The 26,651-nt window shown below is 39.9% G+C and overlaps 1 protein-coding gene across 4 annotated transcripts in view; it reads left to right on the plus strand.

Moving 5' to 3' along the window:
• USP12 (ubiquitin specific peptidase 12) overlaps positions 1-26,651 on the plus strand; it is a 92,939-nt gene that overhangs the window by 46,836 nt on the left and 19,452 nt on the right. For 3 of the 4 annotated variants that reach the window (XM_035003651.1, XM_035003653.1, XM_035003654.1), the window contains exons 2-3: positions 6,346-6,426; positions 20,415-20,628. In XM_035003651.1, the coding sequence (XP_034859542.1) occupies positions 6,346-6,426; positions 20,415-20,628 (295 nt within the window). Of the gene's footprint in view, positions 1-2,797; positions 3,341-6,345; positions 6,427-20,414; positions 20,629-26,651 lie in introns of those variants that run through there. The other variant, XM_035003652.1, reaches the window with a different exon arrangement.

Genomic DNA, 26,651 nt, shown 5'->3' on the forward strand with positions numbered 1-26,651 from the left:
TGGTGTGACCCTTCGGTGTTACACTTGGAATGATAAACACTGAATTCTAAGATATGATTTGAAACATGAGAGTGGGGGAAAATGTATTTTATCATATTTGTTTTAAGCAAGAAGTTGTCTGGGAACTGATAGTTCAGTGCACCTATCTAGTATAAAAAAAGGAAGTATTCTTGATAAGTATATTTTCTAGGTAGTAGGTATTCATCTTTTTATAATTTACCATTTTTTATTTCTTGCTCAAATGTATTGTGTTGTCTTGTGTCTTTCTCATAATGACAGAATGGAGGGCGGTCAGAGAGGCGTGGTTTCCATGGTTGACCATGTAAAAATTGTTTAATCAGAAACAGCCTTCCCCTGGGTTATGTTCTTTTTTCCTGTTGACACATGGTATCTTCAGAATGATAGATCAATAGATAGTTTCAACTTACTCTTCCTTCACTTGGATGGTTATTCTTTGGCACGAAAAAAGAAGTGTTGCTCAGCTTTCTAAGAATTCATAGTAGGCAGGTTTAAGGAGGCACTTAACTCCATGACCTTTACATTCTTGGACTGCATGACTGTTTCTGGGGATGTGATCATATATCCTAACTTTTATTTAGAACTTAATGTTTGACCTTTAATAGACTGTCCAAACATTTTTCCTTAATGTCTTAATGAGATCAGAAGAACCCATAGATTCACACATTGCTAGACACATGGGGATGGGAGGTACTGTAGATTTTGAGGTCTTACGTATGAGATAACCAAGGTCCAGAGAGAGAAGCATTTTGCCTCAAGTGGTTACAGCGAGTTAGTGGCAAGGCCCGGACCAGACCCAAGTCTGTAGCTTTGCTAGGTCAGTGCCATGATAGTGTTCCATGGTCTCGCTACAGCAGCTCCCAACGGACCCTTTCTTCTGTGAAATATTTTCCATAAAACAACATTTCCTATTTTTAATAAAATGGTAGTTTGAATTACTAGCATTATTTTGACAGGAATGTTGACTAAAAAAATATTACCCAGGGGAGCCCAGGTGGCTCAGTCAGTTAGTTAGGCATCCAGCTCTTGATCTCAGCTCAGGCCTTGATCTCAGGGTCACGAGTTCAAGCCTCATGTTGGGCTCCATTTAAAAAAAAAGAAAAAATATTACTCAATATTAACCTTGTTTCTTAGGCACAGCCATTGAGTTTTTTCTTTTTTCTGATTTAATTAATTTATCTTATTAAGACTTTCCTTTGGGGGGGGGGTAGGTAGGGTAGTACAGGGATTTCCCATATAGCCTTGCCCCCTACGCATGCATAGCCTCCCTCATTATCAACATCCCCCGCCAGAGTGGTACATTTGTCATAACTGATGAACTGCACTGAAACATCATAATCCCCTAAAGTCCATAGTTCGTGTTACTGTGTACTTTTGGTATATGTTCTGAACAAATGTATAATGACCTATCCATCATTATAGTATTATACAGAATATTGTCACTGCCCTAAAAATCCTCTGTGCTCTGCCTATTCATCCCTCCTTCTCAACTTCCAATTTTTTTTACTGCCTTCCATAGTTACTATTGAGTTTTTAGTTTCAATTATTATAATTTTTATATTTAGAAGTTTGATTCAGTTCTTTCACAAAATCTGCTTAGGCATTAGAGTCTCATCTCTGTTCTTATAATCAAGCAATTGTTATTTCCTGGCACATAGTAAGCATTTGTTTTGTGTCCTGTCTGAAATAGTTCTGATAGTTAATATCTTGAGAGTCTAATTCTGCTGTCTGTGCTTCTGCTGGCTTTTATTCACAGTGCTCTGTTTTCCCGTTGTTTTGTGTATGTGTAAGAGTTTTGATTTTGAACTCAAATCTCTTGGAGTTTTAGTTGTGGGAGTTTTTTGTGGGGTGGATTAACTTCATCTTCCAGATTGAACTTGTGGTTCTGCTAGTTGTTGGGTGAAGAGGGTGCCATCAGCTCAGGGTCTCTCTGAATATCATTACCTGCTTGAGTGGTTCTGTTTAAGATCATGCAGCTTGCGTGGATTTGGGTTACAGTCTTTCATGAGGGTCAGCTTGGGGTTATGAATTTTTTGAAGCTATCCTCCACCCCCAGTGCCAAGGACATGTCACGCATGTTTCCTTGCTGCCTCCTCTTGTGGTAGAGGATTATTTCTTGCTTCCCCTGACATGAAGATCCAGCCCTTTCGGAATCTTAGTGTCATGCTCAGGTCTTCTGTTAGCCTTCCTGTCGTCCCAAGTTTTAGGTTTCCCTGCACTCCCATTTCATTCAGCTGTCAGAAAAGAGTGTAAAGGTCATTAGTGCTGACAAATACCCTCAGTGTAAAATCTGTCTTTGGCATTGGCCTATCTCCCAGGGTTCTCCCATCATTTTGTTCTTCTTTCCTGCAGAGTCCTCATTTTCTCACCAGCTCAGTAAATTATTATTTTTTTAATATTAAAATTCATCCACCTTCATCAGGAGGGTCATGAATACCTCATTGCTTCTTTATGATGAATTCTGTAGTTATAGGTACTGACTCTAAAATAATCTTTTGTGTAAGTTACAAAAATGGAGACAGAATGATCAGAAAAGTGTATCTTCTTCCTTCTCTGTGTTGTGTACTCATATGAAAGAGAAGAATCCTGATAACTATGAAAGCTTTAGAGCAGAAATTTTTTTTTTTTTTTAAGATTTTATTTATTTATTTGACAGAGACGCAGAAAGAGAGGGAACACAAGCAGGGGGAGTGGGAGAGGGAGAAGCAGGCTTCCCGCTGAGCAGGGAGCCCGATGCGAGGTTTGATCCCAGGACCCTGAGCCAAAGGCAGCTGCTTAACGACTGAGCCACCCAGGCGCCCCTAGAGCAGAAATTCTTAACCTGAGCATGGCCACCATGTCTTTCCTTTTTCCTGGTAAATCATCACTGATTTAATAAACTACTGTTAATTGTGGTGGGATCATATTTCTCAAGTGTAGAGATGGAGAATTGTTCAGAGCCATTACTATTGGATATTGACTTGTTCTAGGTTCAATTTAAACCTTGGGGTGCTTCGTTGACCATTATTTGACATGATAGGGTTTGTCAGCCTTCAACAAAATCTTCAAGGGATGACGTTGAGAACTCTTCTGAAGATACTAAAAATTATACAGCAAACTTCTGGCTTGGTGGCTGTTTTCCCCCAGCTATATCTAACTCTAGTGCTGAAAACCAGTCACCAGAGTCTGAATTACTTAGTCTCCTCTTTGCCTTTGTAGTTAGCATTCAGCTAGAGGTAGAGATGTACTCTGATTGTTTCTACAGAGAAAATCTTGAATTCATGCCGTAAGAATAACCTCCTGCACATTCACAGAATCTGCATTATACAGCATCATTATCATGGTAAGGTATATGTTACTATGCTGCACTTTAATTTAGAACTGTCATGAAGTAAATTCCATTCTCTCTTTGAACTTTCTTTTTGGATCTGCTCCCCTTACTCCATCTGTCGCTATAATCTCTCCCTTTTGAACTGTGTTGTTTGGCATATATTGGTTGGCTTGGACTTCCATGGAGCTTTGTGTTGATATAGTAAATGTCCTCAGAAATGTTGATAAAAGTGATTAGTAATGTTAGAATGTTGAGTTAGAAGAGACTTTATAAATTACCTAGTCTTAATTTTCTAAACATACTTAGCTGTGAAAACCTTAATTTGGGTAAAGGATTACTTGAAAATCCAACAGATAAACTTGGAGCTGGGGTTTTTGAAAATCAGTGAGGAGATGAACCCTTTTATTTCACAAATGAAGCTTCTTAAATCCAGAAAGGTTCAATGACTATGGTTTATGGCTGTTTCCATTTTATCACACTTAGCATCCTCTTCCCAGACCTCTGATTGGATTGTGGTTTTGCTTTACTGTCAGCCCTTTGGAGAGTACAGTGACTGTGCGTCTGGGCCTCTAGGTGGAATTGGCTAGAGTGAGGAGAGCCAATTTTTTAATAATAGTTATCTCATTTTTTCTTCTGACTTGTTTTCTTCTCTTATTTCTTAGCTGTTGCACGGAGCAGATACTTATTACCATTACTGGCTGATGAGGGTAGTTTTTTGCCCCCTTGAATTTGAAGGGAAGGGGAAGAAGGAAACCAACGTTTATGGGACACCTGCCTGTGGAACGGGCACTGCAGGATGCTGTCACAGAGGTTTAAATTCCTTTCATTTGTAGCTATCCTATAAAGGAGTTGGTGACATTTTCCTTTTGTAGTTAAGGAAACTGAGGTGCAGAGAAGCTAATAATTTGATCCATAGTCAGACTTACCTTGAGGATGCAGGACAGCTGGAGGATTTTCTAATAGTGCGTGAAAGTCTATGATGTGGGCGGCGGGGGCGGGGGGGGGGACGCGGATAAGTGGATCGTCTGGCCTGGTTAGAATACACGGTCTGTTGTGTGTGATTGGCATTAGCCTGGGCAGAGAATGTTCACATGTTATTCTGTTCATCCTAAGGGCCAGAAATGCTTTCCTGAGTTATGTGTACTGGCGTTTTACTGTTCCACATAAATAGATGTAATAAGATTGTATTTTGGATAATAGAACCTTTCTTCTTTCTCCTTCTCCCCCACTTCCTCTCCCTCCTCCTCTTCTGTTTTGTGGGGAAGGGGTTATACTTAATTTGAATAAACTAATATCAGTTTGAATTATTATAGTAAGTGGTAAACATCTGGGCTTATTGATACTTTTCAATGTATGTGAGGAAATTTTATGACATGATAACTTGAGCTGGCAGGGATGGGGAGTGGGGCTTGCAACATTTCCACCAAGACAGATTTGTTCAGTAGATCTTGAAGTTGCTGTGATAATTGAATTTGATGTTGTTACAAAACAGTGGATGGCCAAATTAGAAATAAATGGTTATCTATAAACTAGCGATTATTATCAAGGTTTTGTAGAAAGCCTAAAATAAGTTCTAAATTTAAAAAAAAATAAAGGCAGTATCATGTTTATATACAAGTGCTGGATGGCTGGAGGATATTAAAGGAAATGTCTTGTTTTGGTAGAATTTGACCACCAGTCCACCAGGTCCCTTTAATCAGTACTTACAGTCAGGAAGTTGAGGATGTGTTGTCTAACAAAGGTTGGGCTTCCCCAGTCCAGGAGTGGAGCTCAGTCAGGAAACAACAGGGGTGGGCTTCTGAGCACGGGGTGTTAACCTCATGTCAGTGCCTTGGAGGAGGCCTAGAGTGTGTGTTGTCTTGTGTGCAACTTTGCAAAGTGGTGTTCAGGTAGTTTGTGAATAAAATTGATATGGTGTCATGTCTGTGGTGGTATGTTTTCTTGGGAATTTTCAAGTAAACATAGCCAGAGTTATGTGTTCAGAATTGCTGTCATTTCTCTTTCCAGCTGTGTTTGGAGTCCATTTAGTGGCATGTGTCAGTACTCAGGGGCACCCTGCCCCCGCCCTCTTTTTCAGGGACCTCTGTGCACAGAGTTGAGTCGGTCGTATTCCCAAGACCATGACACTCAGTCATTGTCTGGGCAAGGCCCTTCTTTTGTTGGGTTTCATTTTATTTTTTTCCTTTTTTATCCTTCATCCCCAATTCCATGTCCCAGTCCTCTTTCGGCACCCATTCAAGTATGTTTCATGTACATTCTTCAGCCCATTGGCCCTGTGCTATTTTTTATATATGTGTTAATCTCATTGTTTTTCCTTAACATTATGTTTTTGAGACATGCTTTTGTATGTGAACCCAGTTCCGTTGTTCTGTCTCTGCTACGTAGTATGCTGGTTGTCTGCTGGGCAATCATCAGTGCTACTTCACACAACATTCTTGTCACTTTGGGCTCTGTGTGGGGACTTTTCAGGTATATACCGCCAAAGAATTGTTAGGTCATTGACTATCTGCATACGTGATTTCAGCGCTCCTGTTACAGCAGGGGCTTTAGTCCATTACCTAGAAAAAAAGTAGCACATTATAAATATAATTTCTTGATCCACGCTTCGGTTTCCTGAGGATGTTCTTGTGAACTGGTTTTTAGTCATATTATTGATATCCTTTACTCTTCACTATCTTCCTTTATTTTCCTCCAGTAATGTTAGGGAGTCAGAGGGAACATAGTTTTTTAAAGGATTTCTCTGCTGGGGTACCTGGGTGGCTCAGCCGTTAAGCGTCTGCCTTTGGCTCAGGTCTATGATCCCAGGGTCCTGGGATCGAGTCCCGCGTCGGGCTCCCTGCTCAGCGGGAAGCCTGCTTCTCCCTCTCCTTCTGTCTGCCATTCCCCCTGCTTGCTCTCTCTCTCTGTGTCTCTCTCTGTCAAATAAATAAAATCTTAAAAAATAAAGGATTTCTCTGTAATGCCTATATAACTATGAAAATACTACAAATACTAACATTTGTTTTTTTATTTTATAGGGCGCCAATGCCTCGGCATTAGAGAAAGAGATTGGTCCAGAACAGTTCCCAGTCAATGAGCACTATTTTGGATTAGTCAATGTAAGTATCCATTGATACTTAGCCTTCACCAGTATCGTTGCAAATAGTTTTAAAAATGATGAATGCGTTTCATAATTTATTAAAGGAAAATTGTTTATTCGCATCAGTAGGATTAAGGCCAAGAAACTTGATTTGAATTCTCTTTTTAATGGAAGGGAAATAAAGTTGCCCAAGGTCTTAAGAGTTTTAAAACAGTTTCGTTTCTCCTTTTTTTTTTTTCCCTTTCTTTCTCCCGTTTTGTGTCAGAATTTATCATAACCAAAATTTTGTATGGCCTACATCAAATAATCTCTTCTTTTTTTTTTTTTTTAATATTTTATTTATTTATTTGAGAGAGAGAGAGCATGAGAGGGAGGAGGGTCAGAGGGAGAAGCAGACTCCCCGCTGAGCAGGGAGCCCGATGCGGGACTCGATCCTGGGACTCCAGGATCATGACCTGAGCTGAAAGCAGTTGCTTAACCAACTGAGCCACCCAGGTGCCCCTGATTTCTTGCTTCTTTGAGAATCCTTTAAATGTCTAAATATAAGTGGCCCAAATGTACAGATATAGTAAACTTTTGCAAGTGCCTCCATGTGTCTGTAGAGTATTTGTCAACTTACTTCTGGCAGTGTCCCACTAGTATAGATATACAAGTGCAAAATATAGGAAAAGGGTACATTCCCCAGTCCTTGTGGAAGTAATTCTAGCAATTATACATCATGAAAACCTTGGAAGAACTTTCTTTAGAATTTTCAGCTCTTTTCTGAATCATCAGCACGCACCACAGATCTGTGTTGTTGTGTACTGTTAGGTAGATCCATGATGAGTGTTTTAAGCTATACATAGAGAGGTGATAATACAGGTGACAAAATAAGTTCCATCGAACACACCTGTGTGTCACTGAACACTAGTACGTAATTGTAACATAGGAGGTGGATTTCTTGTCTGATTTGAGGAAAATAGTTAAAGTGATGAGGGTGTTTCCTCTTGCTTTGGGAGTCCCCTCGTGGGTGTGAAGCTTGTAACGCATTCAGCAGTCCCCACTCCACGGTGCCCCCTCCCCAGAGGAGGCTGCTCCTTCCTCCATGGGCTGGTTTTCCTGGAATCTACTCCTACATTCTAAGTGAAGTGCCTGTTCTGCTATTAAAAACAGTCCATTGACTTCCTGTTACAGTGGGTAAGAAACTTTGCCCTCTCCAACCACCATCCCTGCCCATTCTCCAGTATGGAATTAACCATTTATTTTCCATGTCCTTAATTTTCATTTATCCTTCCCAAAGTCTTCAGCGCTAAAAAAGCTGAGAAGACTTCCTCAGTACCAGTTTGCACTGCGTCGTCCTCAAGGCCTTGACATCCCTCTGGAGCCCTGTCATCCCGCCATGCGGCCTCTGTGGCCTTCTCTTCCCTTCACCCTAGACATCCCTTCACTTCTCTCCTTCCCTAGATCCCCTCTTCTGCTTGGGTTTTTCCCTGCTTTGTGGAACATTTTCTGTAGTAGCTTCTTTAGGGAGTGTGCCTAGGAGGTAAACATTGAGATCTTGTGTATTTATCTTGTTTTGGTTATTGTCAAAGCTAGATATAGATCCTAAGTTATAACCGTCCTTTAGAATTTGTAAGGGATTACTCCATGGCTTTCTGGCTTCTGTTGACATCAACAGGGCTGATGCCATTCTGATTCTTCATTCTTCTGTGAGGCCTTTTCCCCTTTAAAAAAATGTTTGGGAGGCTTTCAGAATGTGGATGGATATCCACAGGGTTCTGTAATTTTGTGATGCGTCTTTGTGCTCCCCCCCGCGCCCCCCCCCCCACTGGTGTTGCATTGGCTATTTATCAACCCATTTAGACATTTTTCATTTTCTTCAGTTCTAGAACATTTCTGATACTAGTATTTGGATAATTTCCTTCCTATCAGTGTTATCTCTTTGTTCTGTCCTTTTTCATATACTCTCAGTTGCATATTGAAATGCAGACTGATTCTTTGTTTTTCCTATTTTTTCCATTTTTTTTGATCATCTGATATTATTCTACATTGCCCTTTTTTGTCCAGTTCATTGCACTTTTTTTTTTTAAAGATTTTATTTATTTATTTATTAGATAGAGATAGGGAAGGAACACAAGCAGGGGGAGTGAGAGAGGTAGAAGCAGGCTTCCCGCTGAGCAGGGAGCCCAATGTGGGGCCCGATCCCAGGACCCCGGGATTATGACCTGAGCCGAAGGCAGACACTTAACGACTGAGCCACCCAGGCGCCCCTGCGCTTTTATTTTGTAGAGTGTTACCTTAATTTTTTGATCTTGTTTTACGGAGGCAGTATTCTGTGTTATTTTTCTCAGGATATTATTTACAATTTTTGTTGTTGAGGTTTTCTTATGCTTACTGGATTATTTTGAGGCCCCCACTCCTCCCTCCCACTATTTTAAATTCTGTCTTTCCTAATGGGATCTTTCCTCAAATTTCATCCATACATAAAAGTGAAATTCTGAAAAGCTGACTGGGACTTGGTGTATTATGGGTGGAGCTTGTCTGCTATGGGTTTCCCTCTAGGGTGACCCCTTGGCAAGCAGGCTTTAGAAATAGCTGCACCCATCCCGCATTCTAGTGGCTAGAGCATTTCCTCTGGGGCTATTCCTTTGTGCTGGGGGACTTTCAGGTTCTGTCGAGGGGTGGCTAATTCAGGGTTTTGTTGAGCCCTCTGTTTTCTGTCTGGTGCCTCGCTGCTGTCCTCTGCTCTCCTTAAGGGCTCTTGAACCAGACTCTCCTGGGCAGCTTCTGTGGAGACTAAACCTGCAGTTGAAAGAAAGGTTAAGTATCTAGGGGTCTGAATGGTCCTTTTAAAAGACTTACAACCAGACCTCTGTTTTTAGGTGAACCCCTACCCCCCCCTTTTTTTTTTGGCCTTTCGAGTTTTTTGCTTAATTTATTCTTTTACTGTCATTTTATTGGGGTTTTGTAGGGAGGGCGGGGAGTTAATGGACTATTTAATTTCCCTGGTTTAACATGACCTGGCCTCTACTTCTAATATCTAAAATGTTCGTGCTTACGTGCAGAGGCGTCTGGTGATCAGAAGCCTGGTGTCCATTCTGGCAATGGCAGAACCCCAGCTTTTTCACTCTCATGAACTACTTCCCTGCGGCTCCCACCCTTACTCGGTTCACGCTCTAAAGCTAATGGTCTTGAATTGTAGGAAAGTTGTGCTCACTGATAGTGTCTCAGAAGAACCCATTTTCTTCAGCACAGGAGTATTTTATATATTGAAGGCTGTTTTACCTTTAATCTTCTCCAGTTTAAATATTTCAGTCTCCGTTTTGTGTCTGACTGTAACTCTTTTTGTAGATAGCCTCAGAACAACTAAAACAACATCCTTGAGAAAAATCTTATTATAAATTGAGTTTAAAAGTCTTTTTTTACTCTCATATATCATTTTGAGAATACCATTGTCAATTGTGTAAAAAAAAAAAAAGGATTTCAAGAAGGTTTCATTTTTATTATTCCCTGTGGATCAATCCAAATTAAAAGGGCAGTATTTGTGCTTCTCCCTGAAGCTGACTAACCGAGATTCAGTAAAACCCAAGAGAAACAGGAGGGAGTGAAGTTAGTAAGGGACCTTTAGAGGAAGCTTTGTCTTTTACCCCTTCCAGAGACTCATATGATGGGTAGAAATGTAGTTTCTGATCTCTGTGCCTAGTTACTATGATGAAGAATTGCGATCTCTAAGGTAGCCAGGGCTCAGTCAACTATGAAAGACTGATGAACACCTGAGTTAAATTGAAAAATTAATTGGGGGTCAGAGTAGATGCAGCAGAACTAGTATAGTGATTAACTCTTTCTGTGATTTAAACTTTCAGGCTACCTTGCAACTGTGTTCTGTACTGTTAACTTTTTGCTATAGGTCCTATTTTCCAGTTCTTAAAATATCATCACTCTTTCTCTTTGTTTCCCTCCCCCTTCCTCCTTTTAAAAAAAAAAATTATGGAGTTAATCATTCTATTTATAGGAGTCCCTTAAAAATGAAAGGTGGAGGGCGCCTGGGTGGCTCAGTTGGTTAAGCGACTGCCTTCAGCTCAGGTCATGATCCTGGAGTCCCGGGATCGAGTCCCGCATCGGGCTCCCTGCTCGGCAGGGAATCTGCTTCTCCCTCTGACCCTCCTCCCTCTCATGCTCTCTGTCTCTCATTCTCTCTGTCTCAAATAAATAAATAAAATCTTTAAAAACAAAAAAAATGAAGGGTGGAGCTTTGGGGTGGGTAGGGGAGGGTAGCTTACTTAATTCAGAGATCAACATTTTAACTTCTTTTTCTCTCTCTCTACCTGTCTGCCAGGTAGGTAGTGTTGAAACAACACTGGAATGTAACTGCTTTAAGAAACTGTGGTTTATCTTTTCCAATAACTGGATTTTGTTAAAATGAGGCACACATATATTTTCTTTTTATCAATATGTTCTCAGCTAAGTATGCATTTCCAAGGTTCATTTTAATTGCTCTTAACAAAAAGCTTACCCCGAGAAGAGTTCCTATTAGACCTGCCCTTTTGGAGCCTTTTTGTGACTGGCGAGTGACACAGTCATTCACTAGCACTTGCCTTTGGGAAATAGTATATGTATTTGGGCAGTTAGAAAATCAGACTTTTTTTTGTTGTTGTTAATGGGCAGAAGAAAAATAACCACAGTTTGATTAACTAGCACAAAATTCAACATAGGGGTTACTCTCGACATTCTTTTTTTAAAGATTTTATTTATTTATTTGACAGAGAGAGACACAGCGAGAGAGGGAACACAAGCAGGGGGAGTGGGAGAGGGAGAAGCAGGCTCCCCGCAGAGCAGGGAGCCCGATGCGGGACTCGATCCCAGGACCCTGGGATCATGACCTGAGCTGAAGGCAGTCGCTTAACCAACTGAGCCACCCAGGCGCCCTACTCTCGACATTCTTAATATAACCTATTTTCCATTACTTTCAGTTGCAGTTATCTTTTTCTTGGAAGAATATTTTCACAAATGATCCTTTTATAGCAGTTCACTCTTAATAGTTCTGATGTCTATCACTGTACTTTGCATAATACATAGAGTGGGGATTTCCTTTTGGTTTAACTCTTGAGCATGCTTTAATATTTTCAGAGATGAGAAATATTAGTGTGGTGTGGGGGTTCAGGAACTGTCTTTTGAGTAGACAAGGGAGCCTTTTGGAAACTTTCTCTTGTAGCAGAATATCCTACTTAAATGTCACCTGTTTATAGGGTCAGCTAAATTCTTTGAAAATGAATTGTTTTGATCTGATGAACGAGATGGCCTGTTTCACCTTATATCTTGCAGCTAGTGAGTACTTAATTTTCGTAAAGTTGAAAGAAAAGGAGTGATTTCAGTTAGTAGTATCTCTTTCCTACTTTTGTGTGCAGTCTCCATTTTTAAATAGCCTTTTTCCATTGTTTTATTATATGGTTCTGTATGAATTCTCTAATACAGTAGGAGCCAACAGACATATGGCCTCAATAAATCTATTTGTGAGGCTACAGTGGAATGTGCTTTTCCGTAAAATCTTTGTTACGAAATAACAACTGTGTTCCTTAGACCATCTTACAAAAGGCATTTAACCCTGAATTGCTGGTAGTCATTGGTTGGAATTCTGGATCCAGGGAGCAGGAGCCATCATGAAGGAGAGAGACAAATAAAAATGAAACTTTCTTTCCCTTTGTAGGTTATAAAGTTGATTAGGCAAACATCTCTTGGTTCTGTTTTCGTTTGAATTGATTCATTCTCATTTAGTTTCTCTCCACCTGATGGCCATAGGCTACTTGAGGGTTATATTATCAGAGATCCCAGAGAATGTTCATAATAGACTTGACAAAACAACTCTGCCCCAAGTACTCTGCTGAGATTGGATCAGGTGTCCAGCCCTGTTGCAGGGTCTATAAAAGGGTTTGTGATTGACAACCCCAGAATTTACGTAGAGAAGTCACTTTCTATAAGGAAGGGTGGGACAGTGGAGTAAGGGTGTGGAGTGAGGAATGGATGTCCACTAGCATGTGGAAGGACACTTTTAGATTAGGTCCACTTGGCTGTAGTGAGAATGGTGGGTAGGGGAATGTGGGGTATAATGTTAAAAAAACAGAGCCACCTAAACAAACTGCAGGAGGGGAAGAGGGTCTTTCCTTAGAAGGGGATGTTCACAGGACAGACATCATCATCACCAGCCTCCGTGGGGGACAGTGGAGCATTTAAACATTTTAAAACATTTTTTGAAGGCAAAATTGTTGAGCTAATGGTAAACAACAGTAGTCTCCAAATGATACATGTAAGATGAACAATTGGGCTTTGGGAAGAACTATAGAATTGCTAATGTTTATTTTTATCTAAAAATGAGAGATAAGCCTTACTAATTCTTGTTTTTAAAGTTTTTTATTCATTTGAGAGAGAGAGAGAGAGCATGTAAGGGGGAGGGTGGTGGGAGGGGCAGAGGGAGAGGGAGAGAATCTCAAGCAGACTTCCCCGCTGAGTGTGGAGTCCTGTGTGGGGCTCGATCCCAGGACTCTGAGATCATGACCTGAGCCGAAATCAAGAGTCAAATGCTCAACTGACTGAGCCACCCAGGCTCCCCAGCTTTACTGAGTCCTCATAAATGGATGATACAGGTCTCCGTACTCCATTCATGTGTGAAGTGGTCCTATGACGCTTCAAGTTCCATAGCGCCAAAGACTTGACAGTATAACCGTCTCTTATGCATTCGTGTGGTTACAAACTATTATCATTTCAGTGTAGATTTAGAGATTATATGATTTAATTTCGGTTAATCTATTTTTTCCAAAATGGACAAATGACTTAAAAAGATGGTTTCAAAAATAACAGTGCAGGGGCGCCTGGGTGGCTCAGTCGGTTAAGCGACTGCCTTCGGCTCAGGTCATGATCCTGGAGTCCCGGGATCGAGTCCCGCATCGGGCTCCCTGCTCGGCGGGGAGCCTGCTTCTCCCTCTGACCCTCCCCCCTCTCATGTGCTCTCTCTCTCTCATTCTCTCTGTCTCAAATAAATAAATAAAATCTTTAAAAAAAAAAAAAACAAAAAAACAAACATAACAGTGCAGTGATGAAGTCCTGGGACCCGTTGTCTGTGCTTCATGTGGATTATTAATTTAATTCTTTACAAGAGTTTAGAAGGTGGGCCCTGTATCATAAAGCCCATTTACAGACGAGGAAGCAGATGAACGGAGTGGTTTAGTAGTTTGCTGAGGTCAGAGAGCAGAGCCAGTCTTGAACCTACATTTGGTTTCAGAGCCTGGGCGCTTAGTTACTGTGCTGTGCTGCTCTCAAGGCAGGTAATGACTCAGATGAATTCAAACAAACTCGTAGGGAGGATTGGGAATTTTTTTTTTTTTTTTTTAAGATTTTATTTATTTATTTATTTGAGAGAGAGAGACAGAGAGACAGCATGAGAGGGAGGAGGGTCAGAGGGAGAAGCAGACCCCCCGCCGAGCAGGGAGCCCGATGCGGGACTCGATCCCGGGACTCCAGGATCACGACCTGAGCCGAAGGCAGTTGCTTAACTGACTGAGCCACCCAGGCGCCCCCCCCTTTTTTTTTAAGATTTTATTTATTTATTTGAGAGAGAGAGAATGAGACAGAGCACATGAGAGTGGGGAGGGTCAGAGGGAGAAGCAGGCTCCCCGCCGAGCAGGGAGCCCGATGCGGGACTCGATCCAGGGACTCCAGGATCACGACCTGAGCCGAAGGCAGTCGCTCAACCGACTGAGCCACCCAGGCGCCCCTAGGATTGGGAATTTAATTTGGAAAATAAAGTAAGGCCCTTGGACCTATCTGTATGTATCTGTGTACCTATCTTTGATTGCCATTAAACGCACATACTGAAATAACTGAATATCAACTCAGACTATCTGTCAGAGTATTAAAATCTGTAACCCACAGTTTACCAAAAAGCATACTCCGTTTCATTGCTCTCACTTAAATAGTAATAATTTTTAGTGAAAAACAAAATCAGTGTAAATAAGATAAAAATTGTACGCATTTACTTTGTCTTAATCACATTTGTTCTACAGTTGGCTATTGAATAACACAGGTTTGAGCTGCCCAGGTCCATCTATATGCAGATTTTTTTTTTTTGGTATAAATACAGTATAGTATTGTAAATGTATTTTCTTTTATGATTTTCTTAATAGCATTTTCTTTTCTCTAGCTTGCTTTATTGTAACAACATGGTATATCATACATATAACATACAAAATAGGTGTTAACTGTTTGTTATAGGTAAGGCTTCTGGTAAACAGTAGTCTATTATTAGTGAAGTTTTTGGGAAGTCGAAAGTTACACGCAGATTTTTGACTGTGTTGAGGGGTCAGCGCCCCTAACTCCTACATTGTTGAAAGGCCAACTATATGTAATGTATATTTTTATGTATATAAATTTTGCATTTTATAAAAGTATATTTTGATGTATATGATGTAGCACGTACATTATTTGTATTTATTAGGGATGTGTGCTCAAAATGATCTTCGAGATGGGGATACGATAAATATTTGTGGAGGGGGCATTTATTTTAAAACTAGGAGAAAAAAGGCATTAGAGAAAGCAAGCACAGGTCTTTGTGTTCAATAAACAACTGAAAAATCAATGCTCAGACCTTGAGGAGGGTGGCAGCTTTTTAAAATTTGTTTCCCCTGATTTTAAACCTGGTTATACCTTTGATCTTCAGAGCTAGCAGAGAAGACACAGGGTAGGTTTCAACCCTAAAGCAATGTCTTTTTTTTTTTTTTTTTTTTTTAATATTTTATTTATTTATTTGACAGAGAGAGAGAGATAGCAAGGGCAGGACCACAGCAGGGGGAGTGGGAGAGGGAGAAGCAGGCTTCCTGCTGAGCAGAGAGCCCGATGTGGGACTCGATCCCAGGACCCTGGGATCATGACCTGAGCCGAAGGCAGCCGCTTAACGACTGAGCCACCCAGGCGCCCCAAGCAATGTCTTTTTTAGAAATTGAGCATTCGAAAACAGGAGTGTGGGGGAAATCATCCCAGACAATCTTTTGCATGAAAGCTACACATTAGGAAAGGTATAGTTTTAGGCTTTAGGAACTTGAAAGAAAGTTAACTATCAGGGAAGCTGAAGGAAAAGTTTAATAAGAGTTATGATTAAGATTGAAAGTTATTGTTTCGTCTGGAGAAATTGTAGTAGTTTCAAGCTTTAATTTTTCTTTAATGGGATTGATGAAGATAAGTGCAGGACTGTAAGAGAAGACCTCCAAGAATTGATTATAATGTTACCTATTGCTTTATGTTCAGAAGATGAGCAAGTCTACCTTCCAGCATTCTGTACAAAATAATAGACTCCCTCTGGTTCCTTAGCTTATCCGTTGGTCAACCTTTATTATAAATTTTTCTAATATACTGTGAGAGGCTATCTTTTGTTTTTACCTACTCTTTGGAAGTCATTAGAATCCCTATTGCTTATTCTTTTTTTTAATTTTTAATTTTTATTTATTTTTTCCCTATTGCTTATTCTTTAATAAAAATATCCAAATAATGGTGATTGAATCTTCTCTTCAATGGACAGAGGCATAGTTTGTTGGTCATTAGCATCATTAGACTGTGATACAAATACTAGTATTTTTTAGACTAATTAATATTGAAGAATTGATAAATTAATCTTAGTAATATTGTAGATTCTACTGCAGGTGTACTTAGCCCCTGGATAGGTTTTATTAAAGTATATCCGTAGTTATATTTATCAGTAGTATCAGTGCATCATCTGCTTATCATCTACTTCTTTTAGCATTTCTCTGGAAAGCCTTTAAAGCATCCGTTTTTATGAAACCCCTTATTGACTCTTACCACCAATATGAATGTAAAAATCATGTATCCTCACTGGGCCTCATGTTCTATTCTTTTTTTGTGGTATTGTTTAACTCATTTCTCTGTTCCTTGAATATCTGGTAAATTGGCAGATAGGTCTAGACACTTGATTAAAATTTAGTAGTTTTTTTTTTTTTAAAGATTTTATTTATTTATTTGACAGAGAGAGATAGCGAGAGAGGGAACACAGGCAGGTGGAGTGGGAGAGGGAGAAGCAGGCTTCCCGCTGAGCAGGGAGCCCGATGTGGGGCTCGATACCAGGACCCTGGGATCATGAGCTAAGCCGAAAGCAGAAGCTTAAGGACTGAGCCACCCAGGCGCCCCAGTAGTTTTGTTTTTTTTTTTTTTTTAAAGATTTTATTTATTTATTTGAGAGAGACAGAGAGAGAGAGCACATGAGAGGAGGGAGGGTCGGGAGGGTCAGAGGGAGAAGCAGACTCCCTGCCGAGCAGGGAGCCTGATGCGGGACTCGATCCAGGGACTCCAGGATCATGACCTGAGCCGAAGGCAGTCGCTTAACCAACTGAGCCACCCAGGCGCCCCCCAGTAGTTTTGTTTTTTAAGATAAGAATACTTTGTAAGAATGCTACATATTTCTTCTGCAAGAGACATAAAAGTTTGGCTGCTCATTTTTAATGATGCTGGAATGCACTGGGGGTTCAGGAACTTTTTAAAGTTCCCCCTCAGCCTTTAATGCTTTTGGTATCCATTGATAATTATTTCCTAATCCATTATTTACAGTCATTTCTTCCGAATTTATTAGCTGGATTTATTCTATAAGCTGGAACTTCCTTCATCAACTCTTTAGTTCCCCGTGAAATACTGTTCTTATAAGAAAGACAAGGGCGCCTGGGTGGCTCAGTCGATTAAGCGTTCGACTCTTGATTTTGGCTCAGGTCATGATCTCAGGATCCTGGGATCGAGCCCCTCGTCTGGCTCCACGCTGGGTGTGAAGCTTGCTTGGGATTCTCTCTCTCCCTCTGCCCCTACCCCCCACCCCACGCTCATGCTCTCTCTCTCTCAAAAAAAAAAAAAAGAAAGAAAGACAAGATAAAACTTTGATGTTTTCCTTTTATATATTAGTTTACGACTTCCATGGAGACTAATGAAAGGTTTTTTAAAATGTCATTATTAATTCATAAATTTTTATGTGGTTGATATGCTTTTTATCAATTGCAGTATTTCTTTTTGATCAAAGTGGCTCTTGAATCTACGCAAAAAGATATTCCAGGCTGATCTACATTTGTATATTTCCTGTCCCAGACCTAGTGTATCCATATCTGCAAGGCCTCCTAGTTCCTTTTTGTGGGAAAAAGGTTTTTAGAGACTACAATCTGTGCGCCAGGGAAACTTGGTGCTGCTAGGCCTTTCAGTGGATAGAGGTTGAAAACACACACACACACACACACACACTTATAAAAAGACATGAGTTTATACTGATACCTCAAATTCCAATTTAAGTTTATAGGGCTTTTACTCTTATCTTTATTATTGTATCTTTTTTCCTTTGCATTAACAATTTTGGTTCCTAAGGCTATTAATGCTTGCTTTGTCCTACAGAAATCTATAGTAGTTTCAAAATAATAATGTTACTAGATTAGTTCTAACAATGTGATTACTGAATGCACTTAAAATTCCTTTTTTTTATTCTTAGACTATTTCAGTAGGCATGTATAGTAAAAATTCCATGTTTTAAAATTGCTCGAACTAATTTTTTGTGTAGTTCTCCACGGACTGGATAAACAGTTAGGTTTCCCTAATCTCTTTTGCCTTTCAACTTTAGGAATTTCTTTTTTTCCTCTGAAATCTTTTCAATTTAATTTAGTTTTTTAAAAAAAAATCGGTGCTGGGGTGCCTGGGTGGCTCAGTCCTTAAGCGTCTGCCTTCAGCTCAGGTCATCATCCTGGGGTCCTGGGATCAAGCCCCACATCGGGCTCCCTGCTCAGCGGGAAGCCTGCTTCTTCCTCTCCCACTCCCCCTGCTTGTGTTCCCTCTCACGCTCTCTCTCTCTCTGTCAAATAAATAAATAAAATCTTAAAAAAAAAAAATTGGTGCAAAGCAAATGTTTTTAAAAATATACTTTGATTCCTCTGCACTCTTCCCTCTTTCTCTATAGATAACCATTTTTATTTTTGATTTATCCTTCCTGGTTTTTAAATATAAGCAAATATGTACACGTCTGTGGATGTGTGTTTGACATTGCCCTTTTTTTAAAAAAAGATTTATTTATTTATTTTTAGAGAGAGAGTGTGTGTGCAAGTGGGGGGTGTGTGGAGGGACAGAGGGAGAGGCAGAGAGAATCTCCAGAAGACTCTGTGCTGAATGCAGAGCCCGAATTGGGGCCTGATCCCACGACCCGAGATCATGATGAGATGAGCACCCGAGTAGAAACCAAGAGTCTGGCGCTTAACCTTCAAAGCCACCCAGGCACCTCGACATTGCCCATTCTTAAAAGTCTTCTCTGCCTAGGCTTTTTTGGGTAGTGAGTGTGTGACCTGGACGCATGGTAGCGCTGTGAGAATTGTCCTCTTTCCTTTTTTTATACTTTCAAAGTCTCCCCAAGTCCTCATCGATTAACTTTTGGGTGTTTTGTCAGCTGGCTTTGGGAGCCAGTGTCTATTAATGAGAAGGGAAAAGGAAGACAATAAATGTTTATCAAACTGTGTGTCATTTTCTCATACGGTGGGATTATTTTTCCCCATTATTATTATTTTTTTTAAAGATTTTATTTATTTATTTGAGAGAGAGAGAATGAGAGAGAACACATGAGAGGGGATAGGGTCAGAGGGCAAAGCAGACTCCCTGCCGAGCAGGGAGCCCGATGCGGGACTCGATCCAGGGACTCCAGGATCATGACCTGAGCCGAAGGCAGTCGCTTAACCAACTGAGCCACCCAGGCGCCCATTTTTCCCCATTATTAAAGAGGAGGAAGTTGAAGTTCAGTCGGCTGTAGTTACACACACCAGATCACATGGCCAGTAAGAAGTCAGTTATAGGGGTGCCTGGGTGGCTCAGATGGTTAAGCGTCTGCCTTCAGCTCAGGCCATGGTCCCAGGGTCCTGGGATCGAGTCCCACATCGGGCTCCCTGCTAGGCGGGGAGCCTGCTTCTCCCCCTGCCTCTGCCTCTCTCTCTGACTCTCATGAATAAATAAATAAAACATTAAAAAAAAAAAAAGTCAGTTATAGTTGAGGATTTAATGCACCTGAAGTCTCTTTGTAATGTATCAAGAATGATGTGTGGGCATCTCAGCATTTCAGTGGTGGTTGTGCTAGCATATTGAACGGTTTTTGCTTTTTTTTTTTTTTTTTTTAAAGATTTTTATTTATTTATTTGATAGAACACAAGCGGGGTTGGGGGGAGGAGGAGAGGGAGAAGCAGACTCCCCACTGGGCAGAGAGCCTGATGTGGGGCTCGATCCCAGGACCCCAGGATCATGACCTGAGCTGAAGGTAGGAGCCCAACTGACCGAGCCAGCCAGGCGCCCCTGATATTTTTAATCTAACATTTCAGAGGATCTAATTTTATTTCACTTTTTGGTTTTATTTTTTATTTTATTTTATTTTAAGATTTTTTATTCATTTGAGAAAGAGCACGAGCGGGGGGGGGAAGGTCAGAAGGAGAGACAGGAGCAGACTCCCCATTGAGCAGGGAAGCCTGATGTGGGGCTCAATCCTAGGACCCTGGGATCATGACCTGAGCCGAGGGCAGATGCTTCACCGACTGAGCCACCCAGGCGCCCCTTGTTTATATTTTTTGAGTACTTAAGAATCTGATAGAAAACCTCACTTTTGTGTTTTTTTAAAAGAATTTTTGAGAGTTATATTTTAAAATGTATAATATATGAAATGCTTAATATCCAGAATGTAACCATGGGAATTGAAAAAGAAAAAAATTACAGAGAATTTTTAAATCCGTTTTCATGAAGGCCAAATTTATTGCATATATTTTCCTTCAATTTTAACCTAAAACCAATGCCTAGAGCATCCGTTTAATGTTAAAATGGCAGATTTCCAGTCAGAATAATTATTTCTACTCTCAGATACCTTTTATGAGGATCATAAATTCCCTATCTCCTCTCTGTTCTCTTAACTATACATGGAAATTCTTTCTCTTGAAAATGTGTTGCCCCAAATTTAACAAGGTTTTTTTTTTTTTTCTATTCTAGTTTGGGAATACCTGCTACTGTAATTCAGTTCTTCAAGCACTTTATTTTTGTCGTCCATTTCGGGAAAAAGTTCTAGCATACAAGAGCCAACCTAGGAAGAAGGAGAACCTTCTTACCTGCCTAGCAGACCTCTTCCATAGCATAGCCACTCAGAAGAAGAAGGTTGGGGTGATTCCTCCTAAGAAGTTCATAACAAGATTACGGAAGGAAAATGGTAATTCTTCTACTTCTGAATGTATTCTTACATAGCAGAAAGGGTAAATACAGCACACTACAGTTCAGCAAGCACTGACCGAGCATCTTCTAAGCCTGAAAGTATTTTAGCCATTGAAAAACCAAAGCTGGCGTTCTTTAAGGAAGTGCTAGTTTAGTGAGGAGGTAGTCACGCAGTAATTAATATGAGGTGTGATTAATGTTGGAAGTATGTTCTACAAAGACCAAATTCTGTATGCCAGGAAATGAGAAATGATTTTTTTTTTTTTTTTTTTTGCTTGCTTGGCTTTTCTATTGAGAATGTAGTTGGGTTCCCTCCCCACCCTACATTATTTGTTTTGTAGTTCTTTCATGTATGTTGACCCATTTGATCCTTACACTGCCCTGATTTAGAGAGCATGTTATTTCCCCCATTTTAGCCATGCAAAGAACAGAGGCTAAAAAGCTTTCCAGGAGTCATACTCCAGGGAAAGAGCCAGAATAATAAAACTTTTTGGCCTAGGGTAAGTGGTTTTAACTCCACTCACCCCCTTCTTTAAATAGTTACTGATTAAGCCCCACTTCTCTTTTCTCTCTTAAATGTTGTTTAATGCTCACAGCAAGCCCAGAAGTCAGATGTTATTACCTCACTTTACATGAGATAGTGGACGCTCAGAGAAGTTAAAATGGCTTGTCAGGGTCCCGCACATCTTCCTGACATCTAAATCCCATATTCTGTCTAGTGTGGTATGTTACCTCAAAAAATTCAAGTGGGGTTTAAATAACATGTAGAATTCTGTGTTTTGTTTGATTTAGGCATTTTAGTCATTGTAGAAATAAAATTGAGTGATATTTTTAGTTTGATTTGTTATCAAAAGATGCCCACAGAAATAAGATTTGAGAAGTCTTTAAGATTGGTTGTTAAACACACCATTGAATAATCCTGTCCTTAACTGAGTTGACAATGTTCATTATCCCATGAACTGAGATAAGCCTGGGTCATATCTAGTTTCCTGAAATGTAAGGAGACACTGAGATAATATGGCGACAGGCTCTTATTCTTGAATCTGATTCATGTGTTAAAGATTTTATTCATTTCCTCCATATACCGATACAAAGCAGTTTATCATTTATTCACAAAAATATATTTTTTTATGTTTTCCCTATCAAAGCCAAACATCTTTCTTAAATTATAAATCTGTAGTATCTTCTATTTTTAAGAACACCATATACAGCTCTGTTAGAATGTGGCTGAGTGATTCAAGTCCTCTCAGTCTTTTTGTCTGTATTGGCATGAAATTTCAAAAATTTTGTCCTGGTAGAAAATTCATGAGCATGGTAATTGAATGTGCCATCTTTTCTCAGTGATTTTGTTAGTATTTTAGAAATGTTCAGCATCAGAAACATGAAACACAGAATACGCATTATTTTCTTTTTCAGTTAATAGTGCGTTTTTCTTGACCTTATTCTTTTTTTTAAAGATTTATTTATTTGAGGGGGTGGGAGGAGCAGAGGGAGAGGAAGAGGGAGAGAATCTCAAGTAGACTCCCCGCTAAGCGTCGAGCTGGGCACAGGGCTCAGATGCAGGGCTTGGTCTCACAACCCTGAGATCGTGACCTGAGCCAAAATCAAGAGTCGGACGCTTAACCAACTGAGCCACCCAGGTGCCCCTTGACCTTATTCTTTAATATTTTGTATGTGCTCTTAGTTTGGGCTGCTGTAACAAAAGTACCACCGACTGGGTGGCTTAAACAATAGACGTGTATTTCTCACAGTAACATGCTGGCAGCTTCAGTGTGATGCGGGCCATCTTCCTTGTTTGCAGATGGTTACCTTCTTGCCATGTCCCCACATGGTGAAGAGAGAGAAGCAAGCTCTCTCATGTCTGTTCTTAAAAGGGCACTAATCCCAGTCTTCAAGACCTGAAGGTCCTCCCAAGGCCCCATTTCCAAAGAGCATCACACTGGGGGTTAGGGTTTCAAAGTGAATTTTGGTGGAGGTACATGCATGTGGCCCTCAACATGATCTTTAAGTGTGCAGTGACTTTTTAAATGTAGATTAAGTCATGCTGAACACAGAGCTCAAGTTACTGTGTTTTGAAAGTTGTGTATGTGTGGCTTTATATGTTTGCTTGGCAAAGCTGGGATGTTTTTACTGTGTTTATTATTTTTTAATAATTCAGTATTTTCTGAAAATTTTTTATATGTTTAGGCAGAGTAAATTGATATACAGTAGACTTCTTAAATATTTTTTTCAATGAAATTTGATTCCAGAATGAATATTCCAAACTTACCTTCTCATAGTTTTGTTTCATTTTTCTCTACCTCAAACAATATTTAATGGAAAAACATGTTTATTATTTGACGTTGCTCACATTTTTATGTTTTGAAATAGTTTTGCCTTTTGATTTTTTGCCTGATAATTTTGTAGAGGAGAGCATACAAATTAAAGAGGATTTAATGGGTTATCCATTGCTTAACTCTCCTTCTGAGATTATGTTTGCTAGTTGTTTTTTTTTTAATCTCTGGAAGAAACGGATGTTGCCCATTTCAGAATTTCCACTAACTTTCACTGTTGGACTGTTGTTCTTAAATCAGTTTTCTTCCATGGTATGCTGTAAACATCATGTTTTATATTTTCAGTAGATATTAGCTCCATATTGTGTTAAACACTGTTACTTTATGTAACTAACCATTTTGGTATTACTTGGGAAGAATCTATTTTAATTTCAGTAATGGATTTTTGTTTTCAAAATTTTAATTCATGTTACCTAATCATAGCATATGAGAACTGTAGCATAGTACTTTTACAGTGTGATAAAACACTTGCTCCATAAATGTGTTATCCTTGATGATGGGAAACTAGTTGAATGTTTGAATTGATTATTATATATTTAGCTTCTGCTGAGTGCCATAAACTAGGGGAGAAGACAAACAATCATGTAATATAATGTATTATCGCCATGAAAAAAAAATTAAGCATGGAAAGGGAGTTGGTAGGTTATGTTAGTTCAGAGAGTTGGAGAAGCCATTGAAAGGTCTCAGGCAAAATCATTCTAAGCGGATAGAATAGAAATTGCAGTTGCCCTGAGTGGCTTGAAGGATGACAAGGAAATTAATGTGGCTCGAGTGGAGTAAGATGAAGATAGAGAAAAAAGGTAAGGGCCTAGCACTTGGGTTTTATTTTGAAAGCCATGGCAAGCCATTGGAGGGTGCTGAGCAGGTGGGTGATGTGTTTTGATCTGCATTAGGAAGCAATCCCTCTGGTTGCTGGGTAGTGTGGTGGGGTGGGAATGAGTGGGCATGGGCCACATGAGTACACACAGGTAGACCAGCCAGGAGGCTGCTTCACTAATGTAGGTAAGAAATGAAGTGGAAGCCCTCTGTTTCACACTGCTAACTTCCTGTAGAAGAATTAAAACCTGGACTGATGATCTGCTTCTGTGCTAGCTAGTAGTGACTCAGCTTGGGATCATTTATGGTGGGCTTGAAAGTCACATCAGCTGGCACATGTAGCTGTGGGCTCTGAGTCACTGAGTCTTCGCGGCACACCCTGTTCACACTGTTGTCTGGGGCCAGATTTATTCTCATGTCATTGTAGCTGTTTCAGCCCCTGTTGTTCATTTGTTCGCCCATCCATTCATTCATTCATTCATAAAATGTCAAGCGCATCTAAATATGTGGCAAGGACTGTTCTGGGTGCTGGGGATACAGTACCGAATGAGATAGAAAAGATCCTTATTCTCAAGAAACCTGTATGTACATAGCGATGCTTCAGGTGATACAGATATTAATAGTATATATATTTAAGGATGGGTATTCCTTAAGTGAGGATATAATTACAAATAATACCTATTAAGTAGATTTGAGTGAATAATTTCCCATATTCATTTTAATCCTTTTTCTCCAGAAGAGCACGAAAGATTTTTTGTATTAATGAAAGCTACCTATTTCTGAATTATGAAGAACACATAACATTTTTTTTTTTTTAAGATTTTATTTATTTATTTGAGAGAGAGAATGAGATAGAGAGAGCATGAGAGGGAGGAGGGTCAGAGGGAGAAGCAGACTCCCTGCCGAGCAGGGAGCCCGATGCGGGACTCGATCCAGGGACTCCAGGATCATGACCTGAGCCGAAGGCAGTCGCTTAACCAACTGAGCCACCCAGGCGCCCAACACATAACATTTTTAAGCATTGATTTAGTTTTCTTTTTTTTTTGCATTAATGTTGCAGCTATATTAGGACTTTAATAATTTATACCTTTCATATACATTTATTTAATAATGAAATTGTCTGTCTCTCCCACTAGACTGTCAGTTCCATGATGGAGGGATCCCATTTGTTTTTGCTCACCATTGTATTCCCAGCACATAATCCAGTTCCTGGTACATAGTAGGTGCTTACTAAATATTTGATGAGTGAGTGAATGAATGAGTGAATTTGTTTAATTTGCCAAAGCAACTTTGAAGTCCACCTTTCCCATCATGCTACTTAGTAGAGAAGAAAGCAAAGCATAAGGAAACCAAGATTTTAGGAATTAAATGTAATACAGTTTATGGGGATTGTCTGCGGCCATTTAGTTGATGTTGTTTTGATGTTTATGTGGTCCTGGCTGAAGTTTTTAAATCTGTATTGGCTACTCTTAGGCACAGCGAGAGTCTGGCACATTCAGCATACTGTGTTTATAGAAAATGGAGTATAAATTGTTTTAAATATTTCAACAAAATGCTTAAAAAGAGTATTTTCTGGTTTACTTTACATCTCATTTCCGGAGCATTCAAGTCAGGTGAGGTATATTTGTGAATGTGAAGTCATTGTTCTGTGTTGAACATCCAAAAAAAGATGTTTCAAGTTTTTAAAAAAACAAAAATGTACATTTTTGCTTTACAAATTATTTTGAAAGACATGCATAGATGCTAAAATAATTTTAAATAGGAAAAAAAATGAGACTTCTTTATTATTTTTTTATTTAGAACTTTTTAGTTATTTTTTTAATTTTGTAGTTTATTTTAAATATTTATGGCGAGAATGTATTCTTTAAAACTTTGGTTATAAAAAACCTGATTTAGTGGAAAAGAGACTACTTTAGACTGTGGCGTTGAGCCAGCAGATAGAGATCCACCTCAATGAATTGTTCATATCTCACTTTAACTAGGCCCTTAGAGTGTTGATAAAATATTTTTACTGGTCCTCTCCCATTATCCTTCCTTTTAGATTCCTCCCTGACTTTTCCAGTTTGTTTGTGTTTTCCTTGAGCCCCCTAATCAACTTTAGCATATTTCCTTTCAGTTCTTATCTTAGCAGACCTGGGTGGTTCTAGATTTGTGACCTGGGGATGGGTGAGTGAGAGATGAAAAGGGGACTTTTAAGGGTGTCCTGTGCACTTCTGGAAGCTGCCCCGACACTCAAAGTGTCAGGGTTGGTGAGGGAGTTGGGATGGACAAAGAGACCACGAATCAGGCCATCAGTGGGTGAGGGGAAGTTGGCAGATGACCACAGAAAGATCTTAATAGCTTTTTTGACTGAGGGCGAATTTTTCATATGCAAAGGAAAGGTAATGATTGAGAAGTGGCTGCAGGGAGCTCAGAAATGCCAAAGGTTGAAGAGATGGGGAGTTTAGAACAGAAAGTGGTTTCTGGAGGGAACAGCAGAAAGGGTTGAGAAAGAAGAACATCCCAACGATGAGGAAGGAAATAAGGAACAATAAACGACTGAAAGTAGTAGAGGATGGGAGAGTAGGGTTGGGAGGTGGACTAGTATTTTCAGGGATGAAGTATCGTTGCATTGAGAGGCAAAGTGAAAGGTAATTGACTTCAGTTATCCCAGCCTTGGCCTAGACCAGTCCAGTGGTGGAACCATCTAAAAGTTCTGAGCGTGACTTGGTCTGGTCTCAGGGAGATGGAGTAGACGGCCAGGAGGTTTTGCGGTGAGCTGTGTCACAGTGTCAGTCGGGAGTGACACACGGACTTTCGCTGGGAATAGGGGACGGGGAATGGTGTCCACAGTGCTTGGATCTATCCCTCATGGGCAAAAACCACTGGACGC

This window comes from Mirounga leonina, unplaced genomic scaffold (assembly GCF_011800145.1).
Source record: "Mirounga leonina isolate KUSES-001 unplaced genomic scaffold, KU_Mleo_1.0 Mir_127, whole genome shotgun sequence".
NCBI classification, from domain to species: Eukaryota; Metazoa; Chordata; class Mammalia; order Carnivora; family Phocidae; genus Mirounga; species Mirounga leonina.